The 17,851-nt window shown below is 47.4% G+C and overlaps 1 protein-coding gene across 1 annotated transcript in view; it reads left to right on the forward strand.

Annotated features, from left to right (window-relative positions):
* The first annotated feature begins 4,473 nt into the window (after window positions 1-4,473).
* LOC134927392 (ATP-binding cassette sub-family B member 5-like) overlaps window positions 4,474-17,851 on the forward strand; it is a 382,371-nt gene continuing 368,993 nt past the window's right edge. The window contains exon 1 of the mRNA XM_063921771.1: window positions 4,474-4,608. Within this exon, the coding sequence (XP_063777841.1) occupies window positions 4,540-4,608 (69 nt within the window). The 5' untranslated portion in view covers window positions 4,474-4,539. The remainder of the gene's footprint in view (window positions 4,609-17,851) is intronic.

The raw sequence follows: 17,851 nt of genomic DNA on the forward strand, positions 1-17,851 counted from the left end.
GTGTTTTTTTTTAAATATTACATTCAGTAATAATGACATTACACATGTAAGTGGTTTCCAAACCACTTTCCACTACTCCAGCCTCTAACATGACAACCACTGTTTTATCAACATTGCACATGGATAACCTAAATATAAAACCTAGTCCAAATTATAAATTTAAAAATGTGCAAAAGGAAAACATTATTGCTGGACAATTCAATGACACACCAAGTACAAACTACACATGGTAAATATGCCAAAAAAAAAAAACATGACATACAATAAAGTAAGATGTTACATTGGCTTTTGTAGAAAACATTACCAAAAACAAGGTATTTGCTGACACACACTTGAAGATGGGAGTAATATGCAACGTCATATGACACACATTTGAAAAAACAAAAACAAACAAACCATAGAATGTTAATGCAAATACACATGCTCACCATTTTTCCTGGGCCTATCTGAATCCCGGACATGGGTTGCAGAGACTACTTCAGGAGGTATTACACTCCGCATGGGCTCCTCATAGTCCAGATATCTTGCAATATAGGGCTGCCCACGACCGTTTTTTCTAGCCGACTTCGCCTCCTTGGCCATTTTGGACTTGACACGTCGCTTTATGTCATAGTACCATTTGCGGTATGTGTCCTCCGTCCGCTTGACCACCCCCTCACTATTGACAGCAGCAACAACTTTCGCCCACAACACCGTCTTCTTCCGTGTTGGCACCTTGGCGGACTCAGGCCCAAATAGCTGCCGCTGATACTTCATCAGCTCCCGCACCAATGCCACATTTTCTGCATAACTAAACTTGACATTCCGCCCAGTCTTAGTAGTGGTGCGTGGCTGCGGAGCACTCTGACTGTCACTATCACTGTCACTTGAGGCTGCTGCAGCAACCTCACCCACCTCCTCCACCTCACTAACCTCACTCACACTCACCTCCTCCACCTGACCCACTTCTTCCCCCTCACTCACAACCTCCACCTCACCCACCTGTGACCTGTGAGTCACACATAATTGTGTGTCTAAACACTTAACACAGAAAAATAAAAAGACAAACAACACACTCCTCCACTACCACTGCACAAATCACACACACACACACACACACACACACACACACACACACACACACACACACACACACACACTGACAAGGGACTATAAATAATAAAATACTTGGACCAAAAATGAGACAAAACCACAAAAAACAAGACTACAAGAATGACAAGACTACTTTCAAACACAATACTACACTCGGAAATCGCCCAAAAAACTCCTCACCAAACCAACTACTCACCAACTTCCACAGCACAACCTCCCTCCTCACCACTAACTAAACCCACGGGGTGCAGACGGTTTGGGGCGTATTTATATGGTTGCGCACAGACACTCCTAACATTTGAAACACAAACAATCACGAACGGGGATGAAAAACGAAACTAAAAGTGAAAATGCGGCCGCGGGAAAAAAAAACACTGCCGCGTTTAACTTAGAAAAAAAATAAAATACAAAAACACGTACGCAAACGACAATGACGGCCGTAAATGTGCCCAAAAAAAACGACTGGCATCGACATCGGAAAACACAAAAACCATAAAGTCGACTGCTTCGTAACTTGGCGTATATAGTTTCAAAAAGTTGCATGAAAATGCACCCGATACAAGACGAGTTTAAACACTACACAAACCGACACAAACACGAATATTAGTACATTTTGGCCCAGGTGTCTCCCCGGGTGACTGACTTAAACAAACCACCTCACCATCAGAATCCTCCTTGTCAATTTCCTCCCCAGCGCCAGCAACACCCATATCCTCATCTTGGTGTACTTCAACAGTGACATCTTCAATTTGACTATCAGTAACTGGACTGCGGGTGCTCCTTCCAGCACTTGCAGGGGGCGTGCAAATGGTGGAAGGTGCCACCTCTTCCCGTCCAGTGTTTGGAAGGTCAGGCATCGCAACCGACACAATTGGACTCTCCTTGGGGATTTGTGATTTAGAAGAACGCACAGTTCTTTGCTGTGCTTTTGCCATCTTAACTCTTTTAAGTTTTCTAGCAGGAGGATGAGTGCTTCCATCCTCATGTGAAGCTGAACCACTAGCCATGAACATAGGCCAGGCCCTCAGCCGTTCCTTGCCACTCCGTGTCGTAAATGGAACATTGGCAAGTTTACGCTTCTCCTCAGACGATTTTGATTTAGATTTTTGGGTCATTTTACTGAGCTTTATTTTTTGGGATTTTACATGCTCTCTACTATGACATTGGGCATCGGCCTTGGCAGACGACGTTGATGGCATTTCATCGTCTCGGCCATGACTAGTGGCAGCAGCTTCAGCACGAGGTAGAAGTGGATCTTGATCTTTCCCTATTTTACCCTCCACATTTTTGTTCTCCATTTTTTAATGTGTGGAATTATATGCCAGTAATATATCAATAGCAATGGCCTACTACTATATATACTGCACACAACTGAAATGCACCACAGGTATGGATGGATAGTATACTTGACGACACAGAGGTAGGTAGAGCAGTGGCCTTCTGTACCGTACTGCTGTATATTATATACTGGTGGTCAGCAAACTGTGCAAAACTGAAATGCACCACAGGTATGGATGGATAGTATACTTGACGACACAGAGGTAGGTAGAGCAGTGGCCTTCTGTACCGTACTGCTATATATTATATACTGGTGGTCAGCAAACTGTGCAAAACTGAAATGCACCACAGGTATGGATGGATAGTATTCTTGACGACACAGAGGTAGGTAGAGCAGTGGCCTACTGTACCGTACTGCTATATATTATATACTGGTGGTCAGCAAACTGTGCAAAACTGAAATGCACCACAGGTATGGATGGGATAGTATACTTGACGACACAGAGGTAGAGCAGTGGACTACTGTACCGTACTGCTATATATATATATAGTTATAATGGTGGTCAGCAAAATTCTGCACTGTCCTCCTACTATATACTACAATGCAGCACAGATATGGAGCGTTTTTCAGGCATAGAATATATAATACTGGTGGTCACTGGTCAGCAAAACTCTGCACTGTCCTCCTACTATATAATACTGCTGGTCCCCAGTCCCCACAATAAAGCAATTAGCACACTGAGCACAGATATTTGCAGCACACTGAGCACAGATATGGAGCGTTTTTCAGGCAGAGAACATAGATATTTGCACTTGCAGCACACTGAGCACAGATATTTGCAGCACACTGAGCACAGATATTCGCAGCACACTGAGCATAGATATTTGCAGCCCACTGAACATAGAAACTGAGAGGACGCCAGCCACGTCCTCTCACGATCATCTCCAATGCACGAGTGAAAAATGGCGGCGACGCGCGGCTCCTTATATAGAATACGAATCTTGCGAGAATCCGACCGCGGGATGATGACGTTCGGGCGCGCTCGGATTAACCGAGCAAGGCGGGAGGATCCGAGTCTGCTCGGACCTGTGCAAAAAAGGGTGAAGGATCCGAACCCGCTCATCACTAATATATATATATAAATATATATATATATATATATATATTAGCTGGAGTACCCGGCGTTGCACGGGATTTTAAGAATGTCTGTTTACAAAAATAAATCTAAATATTAAACACACAGTATAAATAACATTGTAGATAGCTGAATACCCGTGCTTCGCTATGGGATGAGGATGGTAAATTAGAATGATAGTTGTTTGTTAATTTACATTAGTTGGAGATCTAGTATATAGGCATATCTTGCTCAGTGGCGGTTCTTGCCATGGGCAAGCAGGACTTTTGCCCGGGGCGCCGCCTTCCGGAGGGCGCTGGCGCCATCCGGAGGGCGCCGCACCGTGGCAAGATCCGCCACTGCTGCCCGCTGTGTCCCCCGTCCGCCTCCGCTGCCGTCCCCGGCGCCTCCTGTGAAGGGAACTAGACGCTATGCGTCTAGTTTCCCTTCGTGGAGAGTAACTGCTGAGCGGTGCGCGATGACGTCATCGCGCACCGCACAGCAAAGGTCCTCTCCACGAAGGGAACTAGACGCATAGCGTCTAGTTTCTCTTCGTGGAGAGGACCTTTTGCTGTGCGGTGCGCGATGACGTCATCGCGCACCGCTCAGCATTCAAGCGGCGCTTTCAATGTACAGGGGGCGTGACTCACCACGCCCCCTGTATTAGGCCACGCCCCTTTCCTGCCCGGGGCGCTCTGCGCCCTTGAACCGGCCCTGATCTTGCTTCCCAGATGCACTTTAAGTAGTAGCCGTACCCCTATTTGGTCCCCCAAGGCAGGGCCGAAACTAGGGGGGGGCTAGGGGGGCATACGCCCTGGGCGCCGGATTTGTATGGGCGCGAGATTCCCATTCAGCACCCTCAGACAGCTGCAGTAAGTCCCCGCTGTCTGAAATCTCTGTTTTCTCCTTTGCCGGCATCAGAGATTTACGGATCCATTATGCTGTCTGCTGCAGTCTAGATCAATCGACTGCAGAGCAGCGTATAGTGAGCGTGCCAGATCCCGGCCAGCAGCAGCAGCAGCATATATCACACTGACAGCGTGCAGGATGTCCTATGAAGCTCTCTGTAGCAGCACAGCCCACATCCCAGGCAGCAGTCTCCTATCCTACAGACGTAAACCATGTATGTACAGTGCTATTATATGGGTCCTCTATCAGTATCTGCATACTGTCTATACCTGTAGCTGCAAACATCTCTAGTGCTTATTAGGGTCATTAGATGGCTCTATGCAGTGGGATTTTTTTTTAAATTCACTAACTTACTTTTTTAAAGCTAATTTAATATATTCTGTATGATGCAGTCTCTCTCTCTCTCTCTGTTATACCGGCACTCACATGCTCACACATAGAATACTTCGCCAAGTGTTCTCCAGTTGTGCTGCCCTCAGGCAGTGCGTCTAATAGCGCCGCCTTTTAACAGATATATAGATATATATATATATATATATATATATACACACACACACACAAACACACACAGACACACACACACACACACACACACACACACACACACACACACATATTTCTTAAACCACCGCTGCTCCATTAGTTGCTGCGCTGATCGCACTGTCAGGATTAACTGTTCAACCCCCCTAAAACAATAATCTAGATCCGCCCCTGCCTGCACGCATTACTGCTGTGTAGCACAATATGTATATGGGATACTAATGTGCAGTATATTGTGAATAAGGGGCTCTATTGTGTAATATAATGTGTGGCGTAATTTGGATTTATTGTTTTTTGTATGGGGGGGGGGGGGGGGGCGGCAAACTACTGCCTCGCCCCGGGTGCCAAAAATCCTAGTTTCGGCCCTGCCCAAGGGACCCTGCTCTTCCCACTATACAACTCTCAGTTTGTGGCTTCGTGCTGCCTTCATTCCCCTCCTCACATCATGTCAGTGCCCCTGTGAAATTATCGATTTATTTACAGTTTCTTACATAGCACAGCACATGGGGGGTCATTCCGAGTTGTTCGCTCATTATTTTTCTCTCGCAACGGAGCGATTAGTCGCTAATGCGCATGCGCAATGTCCGCAGTGCGACTGCGCCAAGTAAATTTGCTATGCAGGTAGGTATTTTACTCACGGCATTACAAGGTTTTTTCTTCGTTCTGGTGATCGTAATGTGATTGACAGGAAGTGGGTGTTTCTGGGCGGAAACTGTCTGTTTTATGGGAGTGTGTGAAAAAACGCTACCGTTTCTGGAAAAACGCGGGAGTGGCTGGAGAAACGGAGGAGTGTCTGGGCGAACGCTGGGTGTGTTTGTGACGTCAAACCAGGAACGACAAGCACTGAACTGATCGCACTGGCAGAGTAAGTCTCGAGCTACTCAGAAACTGCACAGAGAAGTCTTTTCGCAATATTGCAAATCTTTCGTTCGCAATTTTGATAAGCTAAGATTCACTCCCAGTAGGCGGCGGCTTAGCGTGTGCAAAGCTACTAAAAGCAGCTTGCGAGCGAACAACTCGGAATGACCCCCATTATGTATCTCCTGATATACTCTGTGCTGCTGGGGGACCATGCTACCTACATTCCCCTCCAGAGGGGACATTAGCTCCAGAGGGACGATCACAGGTACAGCCTGGATGGTCACCGGAGCCTCGCCGCCGGCCCCCTTGCAGATGCTGAAAAGAGAAGAAGGTCCAGAATCGGCGGCAGAAGACTCCTCAGTCTTCTTAAGGTAGCGCACAGCACTGCAGCTGTGCGCCATTGCTCTCAGCACACTTCACACGGCAGTCACTGAGGGTGCAGGGCGCTGGGAGGGGGGCGCCCTGGGAGGCAATGTAAACCTATTTTTTGGCAAAAAATACCTCACATATAGCCTCCGGGGGCTATATGGAGATATTTAACCCCTGCCAGAATCCGTTGAAGAGCGGGAGACGAGCCCGCCGAAAAAGGGGCGGGGCCTATCTCCTCAGCACACAGCGCCGTTTTCCCTCACAGAAAGGCTGGAGGGAAGGCTCCCAGGCTCTCCCCTGCACTGCACTACAGAAACAGGGTTAAAACAGAGAGGGGGGGCACTAATTTGGCGTTAGAAATATATAAAAAGATGCTATAAGGGAAAACACTTATATAAGGTTGTCCCTATATAATTATAGCGTTTTTTGGTGTGTGCTGGCAAACTCTCCCTCTGTCTCTCCAAAGGGCTAGTGGGTCCTGTCCTCTATCAGAGCATTCCCTGTGTGTGTGCTGTGTGTCGGTACGTGTGTGTCGACATGTATGAGGACGATGTTGGTGAGGAGGCGGAGCAATTGCCTGTAATGGTGATGTCACTCTCTAGGGAGTCGACACCGGAATGGATGGCTTATTTAGGGAATTACGTGATAATGTCAACACGCTGCAAGGTCGGTTGATGACATGAGACGGCCGACAAACAATTAGTACCGGTCCAGACGTCTCAAAAACACCGTCAGGGGTTTTAAAACGCCCGTTTACCTTAGTCGGTCGACACAGACACAGACACGGACACTGAATCCAGTGTCGACGGTGAATAAACAAACGTATTCCTTATTAGGGCCACACGTTAAGGGCAATGAAGGAGGTGTTACATATTTCTGATACTACAAGTACCACAAAAGAGGGTATTATGTGGGATGTGAAAAAACTACCTGTAGTTTTTCCTGAATCAGATAAATTAAATGAAGTGTGTGATGATGCGTGGGTTCCCCCCGATAGAAAATTATTGGCGGTATACCCTTTCCCGCCAGAAGTTAGGGCGCGTTGGGAAACACCCCTTAGGGTGGATAAGGCGCTCACACGCTTATCAAAACAAGTGGCGGTACCGTCTATAGATAGGGCCGTCCTCAAGGAGCCAGCTGACAGGAGGCTGGAAAATATCATATAAAAGTATATACACACATACTGGTGTTATACTGCGACCAGCGATCGCCTCAGCCTGGATGTGCAGAGCTGGGGTGGCTTGGTCGGATTCCCTGACTAAAAATATTGATACCCTTGACAGGGACAGTATTTTATTGACTATAGAGCATTTAAAGGATGCATTTCTATATATGCGAGATGCACAGAGGGATATTTGCACTCTGGCATCAAGAGTAAGTGCGATGTCCATATCTGCCAGAAGATGTTTATGGACACGACAGTGGTCAGGTGATGCAGATTCCAAACGGCACAAAGGTGTATTGCCGTATAAAGGAAGAGGAGTTATTTGGGGTCGGTCCATCGGACCTGGTGGCCACGGCAACTGCTGGAAAATCCACCGTTTTAACCCTAAGTCACATCTCTGCAGAAAAAGACACCGTCTTTTCAGCCTCAGTCCTTTCGTCCCTATAAGAGTCATATTTGCCCAGGGATAGAGGAAAGGGAAGAAGACTGCAGCAGGCAGCCCATTCCCAGGAACAGAAGCCTTCCACCGCTTCTGCCAAGCTCTCAGCATGACGCTGGGACCGTACAGGACCCCTGGATCCTACAAGTAGTATCCCAGGGGTACAGATTGGAATGTCGAAACGTTTCCCCCTCGCAGGCTCCTGAAGTCTGCTTTACCAAGGTATCCCTCCGACAAGGAGGCAGTATGGGAAAAAATTCACAAGCTGTATTCCCAGCAGGTGATAATCAAATTACCCCTCCTACAACAAGGAAAGGGGTATTATTCCACACTATATTGTGGTACTGAAGCCAGAAGGCTAGGTGAGACCTATTCTAAATCTAAAAAAATTTGAACACTTACAAAGGTTCAAATCAAGATGGAGTCACTCAGAGCAGTGATAACGAACCAGGAAGAAGGGGACTATATAGTGTCCCGGGACATCAGGGATGCTTACCTCCATGTCCCAAATTTGCCCTTCTCACTAAGGGTACCTCAGGTTCGTGGTATAGAACTGTCATTGTCAGTTTCAGACGCTGCCGTTTGGATTGTCCACGGCACCCCGGGTCTTTACCAAGGTAATGGCCGAAATGATGATTCTTCTTCGAAGAAAAGGCGTCTTAATTACCCCTTACTTGGACGATCTCCTGATAAGGGCAAAGTCCAGGGAACAGTTGGAGGTCGGAGTAGCACTATCTCGGATACTGCTACAACAGCACGGATGGATTCTAAATATTCCAAAATCGCAGCTGATCCTGACGACACGTCTGCTGTGCCTAGGGATGATTCTGGACACAGTCCAGAAAAAGGTGTTTCTCCCGGAAGAGAAAGCCAGGGAGTTATCCGAGCTAGTCAAGAACCTCCTAAAACCAGGAAAAGTGTCAGTGCATCATTGCACAAGGGTCCTGGTAAAAATGGTGGCTTCCTACGAAGCAATTCCATTCGGCAGATTTCACGCAAGAACTTTTCAGTGGGATCTGCTGGACAAATGGTCCGGATCGCATCTTCAGATGCATCAGCGGATAACCCTATATCCAAGGACAAGGGTGTCTCTCCTGTGGTGGTTACAGAGTGCTCATCTTCTAGAGGGCCGCAGATTCGGCATTCAGGATTGGATGCTGGTGACCACGGAGGCCAGCCCGAGAGGCTGGGGAGCAGTCACACAAGGAAAAAATTTCCAGGGAGTGTGATCAAGTCTGGAGACTTTTCTCCACATAAATATACTGGAGCTAAGGGTAAATTTATAATGCTCTAAGCTTAGCAAGACCTCTGCTTCAAGGTCAGCCGGTATTGATCCAGTGGGAAAAACATCACGGCAGTCGCCCACGTAAACAGACAGGGCGGCACAAGAAGCAGGAGGGCAATGGCAAAAACTGCAAGGACTTTTCGCTGGGCGGAAAATCATGTGATAGCACTGTCAGCAGTGTTTCATTCCGGGAGTGGAAACTGGGAAGCAGACTTCCTCAGCAGGCACGACCTCCACCCGGGAGAGTGGAAACTTCATCGGGAAGTTTTTCCACATGATTGTGAACCGTTGGGAAATACCAAAGGTGGACATGATGGCGTCCTGTCTGAACAAAAAACGGGACAGGTATTGCGCCAGGTCAAGAGACCCTCAGGCAATAGCTGTGGACGTTCTGGTAACACCGTGGGTGTACCAGTCGGTGTATGTGTTCCCTCCTCTGCTTCTCATACCTAAGGTACTGAGAATTATAAGACGTAGAGGAGTAAGAACTATACTCATGGCTCCGGATTGGCCAAGAAGGACTTGGTACCCGGAACTTCAAGAGATGCTCACAGAGGACTTATGGCCTCTGCCGCTAAGAAGGGACTTGCTTCAGCAAGTACCATGTCTGTTCCAAGACTTACCGCAGCTGCGTTTGACGGCATGGCGGTGGAACGCCGGATCCTAAGGGAAAAAGGCATTCCGGAAGAGGTCATTCCTACCCTGGTCAAAGCCAGGAAGGAGGTGACCGCACAACATTATCACCACATGTGGCGAAAATATGTTGCGTGGTGTGAGGCCAGGAAGGCCCCACGAAGAAATTTCAACTCGGTCGATTCCTGCATTTCCTGCAAACAGGAGTGTCTATGGGCCTCAAATTGGGGCCCATTAAGGTTCAAATTTCGGCCCTGTCGATTTTCTTCCAGAAAGAATTGGCTTCAGTTCCTGAAGTCCAGAAGTTTGTCAAGGGAGTATTGCATATACAACCCCCTTTTGTGCCTCCAGTGGCACTGTGGGATCTCAACGTAGTTCTGGGATTCCTCAAATCACATTGGTTTAAAACCAGTCAAATCTGTGGATTTGAAGCATCTCACATGAAAAGTGACCATGCTCTTGGCCCTGGCCTGGTCCAGGCGAGTGTCAAATTGGTGGGTTTTTTCTCAAAAAAGCCCATATCTGTTTGTCCATTCGGACAGGGCAGAGCTGCGGACTCGTCCCCAGTTCTCTCCCTAAGGTGGTGTCAGTGTTTCACCTGAACCAGCTTATTGTGGTGCCTTGCGCCTACTAGGGACTTGGAGGACTCCAAGTTGCTGGATGTTGTCAGGGCCCTGAAAGTATAGGTTCCAGGACGGCTGGAGTCAGGAAAACTGACTTGCTGTTATCCTGTATGCACCCAACAAACTGGGTGCTCTTGCTTCTAAGCAGACTATTGCTAGTTGGATGTGTAATACAATTCAGCTTGCACATTCTGTGGCAGGCCTGCCACAGCCAAAATATGTAAATGCCCATTCCACAAGGAAGGTGGGCTCATCTTGGGCGGCTGCCCGAGGGGTCTCGGCTTTACAACTTTGCCGAGCGGCTATTTAGTCAGGGGCAAACACGTTTGTAAAATCCTACAAATTTGATACCCTGGCTAAGGAGGACCTGGAGTTCTCTCATTCGGTGCTGCAGAGTCATCCGCACTCTCCCGCCCGTTTGGGAGCTTTGGTATAATCCCCATGGTCCTTTCAGGAACCCCAGCATCCACTGGGACGATAGATAAAATAAGAATTTACTTACCGATAATTCTATTTCTCGGAGTCCGTAGTGGATGCTGGGCGCCCATCCCAAGTGCGGATTATCTGCATTACTTGTACATAGTTACAAAAATCGGGTTATTATTGTTGTGAGCCATCTTTTCAGAGGCTCCGCTGTTATCATACTGTTAACTGGGTTCAGATCACAGGTTGTACAGTGTGATTGGTGTGGCTGGTATGAGTCTTACCCGGGATTCAAAATCCTTCCTTATTGTGTACGCTCGTTCGGGCACAGTATCCTAACTGAGGCTTGGAGGAGGGTCATAGGGGGAGGAGCCAGTGCACACCACCTGATCCTAAAGCTTTACTTTTTGTGCCCTGTCTCCTGCGGAGCCGCTATTCCCCATGGTCCTTTCAGGAACCCCAGCATCCACTACGGACTCCGAGAAATAGAATTATCGGTAAGTAAATTCTTATTTTTTGAAACATTGGGCAGACTAATACTCCTTTTACACCGCCAGCATATAACAGGGGCTATTGCACATGAACATACATAACCCGTGTTGCTGCTTGGTGTAAAAGGGCAGAGTTGGAATAATCCGGGTCGAGTGACCCAGTATTACAACTCGGGTAGTCTGCAGTGTTGAACACGTGTTCAACCCGGCAAACTCTGCTGTGTAAACGGTAGCTGGGTCGCATCGACCCGGCTTCCCGTTTACAGTGTATAGACGGGCGGCGCTTGGAAATCATGTGATCTCCAAGCGCTGCCCCCGCCGCGTCATCGGCGATGTCACCAACCCGTCAATATGCCGGGTTGGTAATGTGGTGTGAAAGGGGGCTGACGCGGGTCACAGCCAGGTAGCACCCGTGTCAGGCTCCCGGCTGTGACCTGCGATATTTAGTATAAAAGAGGTATAACAGAAATTGCGCTGATTCCTGGAAGTCGCAGGCTACTGCATTTCCCCATACAGTACTGTTTTTTGTTATTGTAAAAGGAATAATGAAAATCCAGTTGTATAAAAAAAACACCCAAATCTAAATCTCTCTGCACATGTTATATCTGTCCCATCTGCACTGCAATGCAACATGGTTTTGTCAGTTGCTTGCTTTTTTACTTTACTTACAAACATGAATCAGGCCCTGTATCTGTGTACAGAATTGTAGCTGCAAATGCATTAGCATAAAGTACAACAAGGAATAAGGGCCTATGTCCGAGGGTCTGTTTTGTGCTTAACCATTTTACTATTATTTCTGTATCCTCATTATATCTGTAGACATCCACAATAAACAGCTTTTCAACAGAGGGTTACAAGCCGGATCATTTAAAGGGAAACATTGAATTTCAAAATGTGCATTTTTGTTATCCTTCAAGATCGAAGATTCAGATAAGAGATCATGTGAGGATTTCCAGTTTCATTCTGTCACCGATCAATTTGTTCAATCAAGCAATCAATGTATAATCACTAAAATGGTCTAAGACTCACACATCATCTCCGGGATCTAGAAGTGGAGAATACATGTATACAGCAAATATTTAACTCTTTACATTATTTATAGTACATTGAACTAACTTTTTGAAAATATGCTGTGTAGAATTGTCTTACCTATAATACAGATTATCCCATGTCTGAGAGGTACTGTGCTGTAAAACACCAAGGGAGAGGATGGAGAAGGCATGTCTGCAGTCTCCATCTGGCATTGCTAGCCGGCGAAGCAAAAGACTCTGGGCACTAGGAGACCCAAGCCCTGTCCCAGAGTCTAGTGCACATGCGCAGGTCTTTGGAAAATGGTGCGGGGGCCATTTACCTTCTGTGTATTTGCGATACTCCAGGAAAATGGTTGCCACACCATTTTCCCAGTGGTATCTGCAGTGTTTCTGCTGTGACGCAAGACTGCTGAGGGTAAGTATTGAAAAAAATGAGTGCAAATTGTGCCGTGTGGGCCCCCCTGGACCCTAGGGGCCCGTATGCACCACACATATTGCACCCATTCTAGATATGTCAGTGGGCATTTTTACTAACACAAAATTGCACCATTAAATATCATCTCTTATAGGCCCTCATTCCGAGTTGTTCGCTCGCAAGCTGCTTTTAGCAGCTTTGCACACGCTAAGCCGCCGCCTACTGGGAGTGAATCTTAGCTTATCAAAATTGCGAACGAAAGATTCGCAATATTGCGAAAAGACTTCTCTGTGCAGTTTCTGAGTAGCTCGAGACTTACTCTGCCAGTGCGATCAGTTCAGTGCTTGTCGTTCCTGGTTTGACGTCACAAACACACCCAGCATTCGCCCAGACACTCCTCCGTTTCTCCAGCCACTCGCCTCGTTTTTCCCATAAATGGTAGCGTTTTTTCACACACACCCATAAAACGGCCAGTTTCCGCCCAGAAACACCCACTTCCTGTCAATCACATTACGATGACCAGAACGAAGAAAAAACCTCGTAATGCCGTGAGTAAAATACCTACCTGCATAGCAAATTTACTTGGCGCAGTCGCAGTGCGGACATTGCGCATGCGCATTAGCGACTAATCGCTCCGTTGCGAGAAAAAAATAACGAGCGAACAACTCGGAATGACCCCCATTGTAGGGCAATTTGCAAAGTAGCCCCAGCTGGGACATCTGATAAGATGTTGTCCTGGCAACCAAAAAACAACATAGTGATTGCTTTGCTATCAATTTACTAACATATTTGGACCATATTATGATATTGTAAACTCGCATAGCAAAATCTTTGCAAAGAGGGAAGGAAGGAACTCGAGACCATCAGGGAGGGATCAAAAGAGCTCTATCTAGCCAGGATTTCACCTATAGAAAGTCATCTGATGCCAGGAAGGAAGAGTAAATAATACCCCTTTCACACCGCCAATGCCGGATCCCACCCAGGAATTGGAAACGGGTCCTTCCCGGGTGGGATCCGGCATTGGACGCTGCTGTTGGCTTCCCCGATATGCCGGGCGGGTTGCCATAGCAGTGGGGGGCGGAGCCAGCAGCGGGGGCGGAGGCGGCACTGGGAGATGAGATTATCTCCTCACCGTCTCTCCCTGTTAGCCTGTTTACGCTGCCATTGACCCAGTATTCAACCCGGGTATAACACTGCTTTATTCCCGGGTTGAATTGCCAGGTAAGGTGACCCGGGATTTCCGACATGGCGCGTTCATACTAGAGATGAGCGGGTTCGGTTTCTCTGAATCCGAACCCGCACGAACTTCATGTTTTTTTTCACGGGTCCGAGCGACTCGGATCTTCCCGCCTTGCTCGGTTAACCCGAGCGCGCCCGAACGTCATCATGACGCTGTCGGATTCTCGCGAGACTCGGATTCTATATAAGGAGCCGCGCGTCGCCGCCATTTTCACACGTGCATTGAGATTGATAGGGAGAGGACGTGGCTGGCGTCCTCTCCATTTAGATTAGGAGAGAGAGAGAGAGATTGACCTGAGGCTGATACTGTAGAAGAGAGTGCAGAGTTTAGTGACTGACCACAGTGACCACCAGCAGTGCAGTTGTTTTATTTAATATATCCGTTCTCTGCCTGAAAAAAACGGTACACACAGTGACTCAGTCACATACCATATCTGTGTGCACTGCTCAGCCCAGTGTGCTGCATGCCTGCATCATCTATGTATATATTATATATCTGACTGTGCTCAGCTCACACAGCTTATAATTGTGGGGGAGACTGGGGAGCACTGCAGTGCCAGTTATAGGTTATAGCAGGAGCCAGGAGTACAAGACAGTCACATACCATATCTGTGTGCACTGCTCAGCCCAGTGTGCTGCATCATCTATGTATATATTATATATCTGACTGTGCTCAGCTCACACAGCTTATAATTGTGGGGGAGACTGGGGAGCACTGCAGTGCCAGTTATAGGTTATAGCAGGAGCCAGGAGTACATATTATATTAAAATTAAACAGTGCACACTTTTGCTGCAGGAGTGCCACTGCCAGTGTGACTGACCAGTGACCTGACCACACTGACCACCAGTATAGTTAGTAGTATACTATATTGTGATTGCCTGAAAAAGTTAAACACTCGTCGTATGACTTCACTTGTGTGGTGTTTTTTTTTTTATTCTATAAAAAACTCATTCTGCTGACAGACAGTGTCCAGCAGGTCCGTCATTATATAATATATATACCTGTCCGGCTGCAGTAGTGATATATATATATTTTTTATATCATTATTTATCATCCAGTCGCAGCAGACACAGTACGGTAGTTCACGGCTGTAGCTACCTCTGTGTCGGCACTCGGCAGTCCATCCATAATTGTATACCACCTACCCGTGGTTTTTTTTTCTTTCTTCTTTATACATACATACTACTACATCTCTTTATCAACCAGTCTATATTAGCAGCAGACACAGTACAGTACGGTAGTTCACGGCTGTGGCTACCTCTGTGTCGGCACTCGGCAGTCCGTCCATAATTGTATACCACCTAACCATGGTTTTTTTTTCTTTCTTCTTCATACATACATACTACGACATCTCTTTATCAACCAGTCTATATTAGCAGCAGACACAGTACAGTACGGTAGTTCACGGCTGTGGCTACCTCTGTGTCGGCACTCGGCAGTCCGTCCATAATTGTATACCACCTAACCGTGGTTTTTTTTTCTTTCTTCTTTATACATACATACTACGACATCTCTTTATCAACCAGTCTATATTAGCAGCAGACACAGTACAGTACGGTAGTTCACGGCTGTGGCTACCTCTGTGTCGGCACTCGGCAGTCCGTCCATAATTGTATACCACCTAACCGTGTTTTTTTTTTCTTTCTACTTCATACATACATACTACGACATCTCTTTATCAACCAGTCTATATTAGCAGCAGACACAGTACGGTAGTTCACGGCTGTAGCTACCTCTGTGTCGGCACTCGGCAGTCCGTCCATAATTGTATACTAGTATCCATCCATCTCCATTGTTTACCTGAGGTGCCTTTTAGTTGTGCCTATTAAAATATGGAGAACAAAAATGTTGAGGTTCCAAAATTAGGGAAAGATCAAGATCCACTTCCACCTCGTGCTGAAGCTGCTGCCACTAGTCATGGCCGAGACGATGAAATGCCAGCAACGTCGTCTGCCAAGGCCGATGCCCAATGTCATAGTACAGAGCATGTCAAATCCAAAACACCAAATATCAGTAAAAAAAGGACTCCAAAACCTAAAATAAAATTGTCGGAGGAGAAGCGTAAACTTGCCAATATGCCATTTACCACACGGAGTGGCAAGGAACGGCTGAGGCCCTGGCCTATGTTCATGGCTAGTGGTTCAGCTTCACATGAGGATGGAGGCACTCAGCCTCTCGCTAGAAAAATGAAAAGACTCAAGCTGGCAAAAGCAGTAGCACCGCAAAGAACTGTGCGTTCTTCGAAATCCCAAATCCACAAGGAGAGTCCAATTGTGTCGGTTGCGATGCCTGACCTTCCCAACACTGGACGTGAAGAGCATGCGCCTTCCACCATTTGCACGCCCCCTGCAAGTGCTGGAAGGAGCACCCGCAGTCCAGTTCCTGATAGTCAGATTGAAGATGTCAGTGTTGAAGTACACCAGGATGAGGAGGATATGGGTGTTGCTGGCGCTGGGGAGGAAATTGACCAGGAGGATTCTGATGGTGAGGTGGTTTGTTTAAGTCAGGCACCCGGGGAGACACCTGTTGTCCGTGGGAGGAATATGGCCGTTGACATGCCTGGTGAAAATACCAAAAAAATCAGCTCTTCGGTGTGGAACTATTTCAACAGAAATGCGGACAACAGGTGTCAAGCCGTGTGTTCCCTTTGTCAAGCTGTAATAAGTAGGGGTAAGGACGTTAACCACCTCGGAACATCCTCCCTTATACGTCACCTGCAGCGCATTCATAATAAGTCAGTGACAAGTTCAAAAACTTTGGGTGACAGCGGAAGCAGTCCACTGACCAGTAAATCCCTTCCTCTTGTAACCAAGCTCACGCAAACCACCCCACCAACTCCCTCAGTGTCAATTTCCTCCTTCCCCAGGAATGCCAATAGTCCTGCAGGCAATGTCACTGGCAATTCTGACGAGTCCTCTCCTGCCTGGGATTCCTCCGATGCATCCTTGCGTGTAACGCCTACTGCTGCTGGCGCTGCTGTTGTTGCTGCTGGGAGTCGATGGTCATCCCAGAGGGGAAGTCGTAAGCCCACTTGTACTACTTCCAGTAAGCAATTGACTGTTCAACAGTCCTTTGCGAGGAAGATGAAATATCACAGCAGTCATCCTGCTGCAAAGCGGATAACTGAGGCCTTGACAACTATGTTGGTGTTAGACGTGCGTCCGGTATCCGCCGTTAGTTCACAGGGAACTAGACAATTTATTGAGGCAGTGTGCCCCCGTTACCAAATACCATCTAGGTTCCACTTCTCTAGGCAGGCGATACCGAGAATGTACACGGACGTCAGAAAAAGACTCACCAGTGTCCTAAAAAATGCAGTTGTACCCAATGTCCACTTAACCACGGACATGTGGACAAGTGGAGCAGGGCAGGGTCAGGACTATATGACTGTGACAGCCCACTGGGTAGATGTATGGACTCCCGCCGCAAGAACAGCAGCGGCGGCACCAGTAGCAGCATCTCGCAAACGCCAACTCTTTCCTAGGCAGGCTACGCTTTGTATCACCGGTTTCCAGAATACGCACACAGCTGAAAACCTCTTACGGCAACTGAGGAAGATCATCGCGGAATGGCTTACCCCAATTGGACTCTCCTGTGGATTTGTGGCATCGGACAACGCCAGCAATATTGTGTGTGCATTAAATATGGGCAAATTCCAGCACGTCCCATGTTTTGCACATACCTTGAATTTGGTGGTGCAGAATTATTTAAAAAACGACAGGGGCGTGCAAGAGATGCTGTCGGTGGCCAGAAAAATTGCGGGACACTTTCGGCGTACAGGCACCACGTACAGAAGACTGGAGCACCACCAAAAACTACTGAACCTGCCCTGCCATCATCTGAAGCAAGAAGTGGTAACGAGGTGGAATTCAACCCTCTATATGCTTCAGAGGTTGGAGGAGCAGCAAAAGGCCATTCAAGCCTATACAATTGAGCACAATA

This window comes from Pseudophryne corroboree, chromosome 5, assembly GCF_028390025.1.
Source record: "Pseudophryne corroboree isolate aPseCor3 chromosome 5, aPseCor3.hap2, whole genome shotgun sequence".
NCBI lineage: Eukaryota > Metazoa > Chordata > Amphibia > Anura > Myobatrachidae > Pseudophryne > Pseudophryne corroboree.